This window comes from Chrysochloris asiatica, unplaced genomic scaffold (assembly GCF_000296735.1).
Source record: "Chrysochloris asiatica unplaced genomic scaffold, ChrAsi1.0 scaffold00354, whole genome shotgun sequence".
Lineage (NCBI taxonomy): Eukaryota > Metazoa > Chordata > Mammalia > Afrosoricida > Chrysochloridae > Chrysochloris > Chrysochloris asiatica.
Genome location: NW_006408872.1, coordinates 1,771,512 through 1,777,511, shown reverse-complemented (window position 1 = coordinate 1,777,511; position 6,000 = coordinate 1,771,512). Strand labels below are relative to the sequence as shown.

Genomic DNA, 6,000 nt, shown 5'->3' with positions numbered 1-6,000 from the left:
GGTTTGAACTGCTGACCTTGTGGTTTGCAGTCCAGTGTTGATCCTACTGCATCACACCAGGAGTCCTATATGTATATACTGTTGTTGTGAAGTGCCGTTGAGTTGGTTCTGACCCATAGCAACCCTGCATAGGGTTTCCAGGGAGCAGCTGGTGAGCTTGAACTGCCAACCTTGCGGTTCAAATTGCTTTGCTGTCTGGTGCATTAACTCACAGTGCTACATATACTAGCAACAGTAAAATAAGCAAATCTACCTTATAAGAGATACAGCCAGAATGGTCCTCAGAAGTTAGAATGGAGAGACTTTTTCTTCACGTACTTTAGACATGCTATCAGGTGGGACCAGTTCCTGGAAAAGAACACGTTTGGTAAAGTAGAGGGTCATCAAAAAAGAGGAAGGCCCTTAAGACAATGGACTTATACAGTGGCTGCAACAATGGACTCAAACATAACAATTGTTAGGATGGTTCAGGACCAGCAGTTCTGTTGTTCATAGGGTCACTATGCGTTGGAACCAACTTGACAGCACTTAATCACAACAGAAGTTGAAAATGTAATATCAAATATATTATGTTTCTATTGAGGGGAAATTAAACATTTTTGAGAGACAATAAAGATGATAAATGAAGTGGTATCCATGGAAGACTCCAAGATGTTCATTCCCAAAATTCAAATACATTTTGGTGTTGTTTTTGTCAGGAAGGTGTCAAAATTGACAGGTTTATTCTAAGAACCAAGTACAGCCAAGTCATTCCTGATTTGTCCACAATTTGTCAAGACTTATTATAAAGCTACAGCTATAAAGACAACAAAGTCTCAATGCAAGGATGTGTAAACAAACCAAAGGAACAGAATGATGAGCTCAGAAACTGACCCATGCGTAACTGGACTCCCTCCCACTTTTTTTTTTTACACTATGGTGCAAGATATAAAGTATGGTCTACTCATGAATATTGCTTGGATCAATTAATGAATATGGCAGACAACGATATTGAAAACTGAGTAAAAGCTTGACCAGTAACTCCACAGGAGAGGAAACAGAAGTGGCCAAAACAGTTGGAAGAGGAGCTTCCCTATAACAGTTGTGAGGTCAATGTACAAGAAAGTCATGTAGAGGTGGCTGAGACTTAGCACATCTGGTACTAAGAGTAGGCTCAGCCATGAAGTACCAGCACACAGTCCTTTCTGAGAGCAATGTGTGCCTAGGAGCAGTCTCACAAAGTGTCCCATCTGGAAACATCCACATGTCATAAGTGGTAGGAGGTATAAATACATTGCCGTGAGTTGCTGCTTAGAAAGGCCTGGGACCTCTCCAGGTCACAGAGCTAGAAGCAGAGCCTGGAGTAGCTTATGTATCTCATGGGTCACACCCAGGCCTCCTTTGTCAAGTGCTAGCTTCCTGACTGAGGTAACTCTGGTAGCATAGTGGTTACAAATCGGGCTGTGAGCCTTAAGATCAACAGTTCGAAACTACCAGCTGCTCCGTGGGAGAAAGATGAGGCTTTCTGCTCCTGTAAAGATTTACAGCCTCGGAAACCCTGTACAGGGTCGCTATGGGTCAGAACCGACTCCACGGCACTTAACAGCAACAGCATTTTCCTGACTGAGTCCTGGTGTTACACTGAGGATTAATGCACTGGATTACAAGGCAGGTCTGTTTGAACCGTGAATTCGGCGGTTCAAGCTCACCAGGAGCTCTTCCGAAATCCTATACAGGGTTGCACTTAACAGCACTTAACAACAACAATCTTCTTGAGTTAGATGGTGTTTCTGACTGTGTGTCTCTTTTTTGTCTCCAGAGCCCACGGCAGTGTTTGCCAAGGAGCAGCAAACACAGAACAATGTGAAGGCCGAGGTGGGGGCCAGTGCCACGCTGAGCTGTGAGGTGGCTCAGGCTCAGACGGAGGTGGTGTGGTACAAGAACGGGAAGAAGTTGAGTGCAAGCTCAAGGATGCGTGTGGAGGCCACGGGCTGTGGGCGGCAGCTGGTTGTGCAGCAGACGGGCAAGGCAGATGCTGGGGAGTACACCTGTGAGGCTGGGGGCCAGAAGGTCTCCTTCCATCTGGATGTCACAGGTGGGTTCCTGAGACTCCTGGTTCTTCCTGGAAAGCATGACAAGGCAGTGGTTAGTGGAAGGTGCCATCTTGTGTCCTGTTTTCTCACAAACTTCCCAGCATAACATGTTGAGTTCAAAGCTATCTATAGAGTGCTTAATTTCAGTTCTTGTATTTTCAAGTCCTATAAATTCCATTTGATTAATTTTATAATGTCTAATTTTCTAGTGAAATTTTCGTTATTTGATCTAGATATTTCCTCCAATAAAACCAATTAATGGTGGCTATACTCTAGTCTGAAAACTATAATATCTATTTCAATTGATAGTATAGTTTATTTTGATTTCTAATATTTGCTCCTGTAGTTGGCATGTCTGCAAATTAATCGTCAGAGGCTATATGTTAAAATTGTTGAATATGATTGATGGTGTGGTGCTGTAGGATAAGCACTGGACCACAAGATCAGTTTGAACTGCAGTGTCAGCATCACTTAACAACAACAATTGTTTATAAGGGTGGGAAATGTCTGGTCCACAGACTGTATGAAGCCCTTGAAATCATTTGATCTGGCCCTGCCAAGGCATCCGCAGTTCCAGCCATCACACTGTTGTTGTTGTTAAGTGCTGTCGAGTCAGTTCCAACTCATAGCGACCCTGTATAGAGTTTCCCAGGAGTGGCTGGTGAGCTTGAACCACTGACCTTGTGGTTCAAACTGACCTTGCAGTCCAGTGTGCATTAACTTGCAGTGCCACACCAGGATATCACATTGGTGGGGGTGGTTATGTGCTGTGGAGCCGGTTCCGACTCATAGCGACCCTGTATAGAGTTTCCCAGGAGTGGCTGGTGAGCTTGAACCACTGACCTTGTGGTTCAAACTGACCTTGCAGTCCAGTGTGCATTAACTCGCAGTGCCACACCAGGATATCACATTGGTGGGGGTGGTTATGTGCTGTGGAGCCGGTTCCGACTCATAGCGACCCTGTAGGGGGGAGTTAATTAAATGTTTGACCAAATATAGCAGGTTGATTTCTAAATGGATAAGTTTGTATTGTTGTTAAGTGCCATGGAGTCAGTTCCAACTCATAGTGACCCTACACAGGGTTTCCGAGGCTGTAAATCTTTACGGGAGCAGACCGCTTCATCTTTCTCCCGCGGAACCGCTGGTAGTTTCGAACTGCTGGTCTTGTGGCTCGCAGCCTGGTAGTGTAGTAGTTACGAATCGGGCTGCGAACTTTAAGGTCACGGTTCGAAACTACCAGCTGCTCCATGGGAGAAAGATGAGGCTTTCTACTCCCGTAAAGATTTACACCCTCGGAAACCCTGTACAGGGTCGCTATGGGTCAGAACTGACTCGACAACACTTAACAATAACAACAAATTTGTTTGGCCCATGAATGATGTTATAAATTTTGGCAGAAAAAGGTCTCTCACCCTTAGGATTCACTTTATCTTTTGCTACATAAATTCACTAGATAAAATAGGAGTTCTGGTATGACACTGTAGGATAAGAACTGGATCGCAAGATCGGTTTGAACCTCAAGGTTGATGGCTCAAACTCACCATGTGCTCCTTGCAAACCCTATACAGGATCGCTATGGGTGGGAACAGACTCAACGGCACTTAACAACAACAAACAACCTTAATTCCTTCTAGGACTGAGCGAACTTGAGACTTAGTAGACATTTTGATAAGGGTCATCTGTCTCTGGTTCTTCTTCACTCCAGGGCAGTCTTCCAGGAATTCCTTCTAAGAGCTTAGGATGTGACTTGGGTATCCTCGCCTAGTAGACCCTGAAGTTTCATGTTTGTCTCTTTAGAGCTATAAGATGCTGAAAAGTCTTCTTTGCTTTTCAGAGGTTTGCTCCTGGCTTCTTATCCTTCTGTCCCATACAGCTTCAGACCCCATTGAGCATTTTGAAGGGAATGGGGTTTTGTCTCCTCAGTGTATAACCTTTATCTCACCAGTCCCTCCAGATGTTAAAAACTCTTCAGGCTTTTCTCTTTTTTCATAACAGCCCTTTCACCAAATTTGCAGTGTATTTTCCCCATTTCTAGAAGCAGCAAGCTCCATGAGGGGAATGGCAGATGCCTACAGCGGGCTCACATTTTTTAATGGCTCCCTCCTTTTAGGGATTTTGCCACCTCAATCCAGGCTGCTCTTCTCTGCAGTTCAAGGAGTTTGCCAGCCTTGCTCTCTTTGCATATTCCTTTGAAGGGCTCTGGCCTAAGAGTCATCTCCATTAGAATGCTTCTTCCTTAGCTCCTCATAGGGCTGTTGGTGTTGTTAAATATCTTCAAGTGGCTTCTGAGGCTTAGTGACCCTGTATAGGCTTTCTGAGGAAATGCTTATCCTACACCAAGAATGGCTCCCTCTTATCTTTGTTGTTGTTAAGTGCCTTCGGGTCGATTCTGACCCATAGCAACCCTGTATAGGGTTTCCGAGGAGCAGCTGGTGAGCTTGAACTGCCAACCTTGCAGTTCAAAAGGCTTTGCAGTCTGGCACATTAACCCACAGCACCACACCAGGACTCCCTCTTATCTTTAGGAACCAGTTTAAATACCACTCTTCAGTGAGTTCTTCCCAGACCCGGAATCTAAAGTTGCTTTTTAGTCCCCTCTCTTTAGCACATTTCCCTGTTTTATTTCATCACAGCAGTTACTCTAGCAGTGCATGATTATTTTCATGATTATATTTATTTCTCTTCCTTTATTGATTAGAAGGTAAGCTTCATAAGAGCGGCGGAATTATCTGTCATGTCCCCTGAAACATCTCTAGGGCCACTCCGTAGTAAGCCCTCCCTTTACAATGATTGAATGATCTATACTTTGGAAACTCTAAGATCATATATGTATGCATTATAGTTCAATGGAAAATATACATTAAAAATCAATAATATCAAGTGTTGGTAAGGATGTGGAATGATTAGAACTCTCACATAGCTTATGTTATAGCAATTTTGGACAAATATTTGGTAATATGTATGATGTGCCTCTGTGGGCAAATGCATCAGGCTGCAAAGTCATTTGAACTACAAGGTCAGTGGTTCAAACTCACCAGCTGCTCCTTGGAAATCCTAAACAGGGTCGCTATGGGTCGGAATTGACTCGATGGCACTAAAAAACAGCAACAACATATATTGAATCCTAACATCTGTTCTAACATTTTCATATGCCTGCCAGTGATATATTCAAGAATATTCAAAGAAGCTTTATTTATAGAATCATCAAATTGAAGCAACATAAATGATCATTAAGAATAAAAGGAAAAGCCAATTGTGTTGTATTCATACCATGGACGCCTATATAGTAATAGAAAAGAGTGAACTGCAACTATATGCAACAACAAAAATTTTTTATAAACATGCTGATTGAAAAAAAGGAAAACCAAAGAGAGTATATATTGTACAATTCTATTCATGTGGGATTCACGAATTTGCTGTTTTTAGTTGTCTAGTTGACTGTGACTCATGGCGAATTAGAAATGGGTAAAAGTAATTTATGGTGATATACTTAGAATGTTGGTTCCCTTTGGAGGGAGGTCAGTGGTGAGTGTAGAGACAGAAATGGCTTATTTTTGGTATGTGATGGTTACATGGGGATATGTATACGTAAAGTTTATTAAGCTGTAAACTAGAATTAGAGTACCACAGGTAAGTAATACTTTGGTAAACATGTGGAGCAGGCTTATGGAAAATATAGCATGTACTGTATACTTTGGAAAACTAGTGAACAAGACTGCCTTGTCCATGCAGTGCTGACTGTCACATGGGAAAAACAATGAACTAGCAATTAAGTTGTGGAAACACCTGCAGCCACTGTCCTGCAGCCTTTGGGATTACTTTTTATTTAGGACATACCCAAATTGTAGTTCTGTGACAGGGGTCCTTGTGTTTATGAACTGACATCTACCAGTCCACAGGGCCCATGACATCACAGGATTCAGGGGGG

General features: G+C 42.9%; 1 protein-coding gene across 1 annotated transcript in view; it reads left to right on the top strand.

The window, feature by feature from the left end:
- OBSCN (obscurin, cytoskeletal calmodulin and titin-interacting RhoGEF) overlaps positions 1-6,000 on the top strand; it is a 247,856-nt gene that overhangs the window by 122,787 nt on the left and 119,069 nt on the right. The window contains 1 exon segment of the mRNA XM_006876128.1: positions 1,799-2,074. Coding sequence (XP_006876190.1) covers positions 1,799-2,074 — 276 coding nt within the window.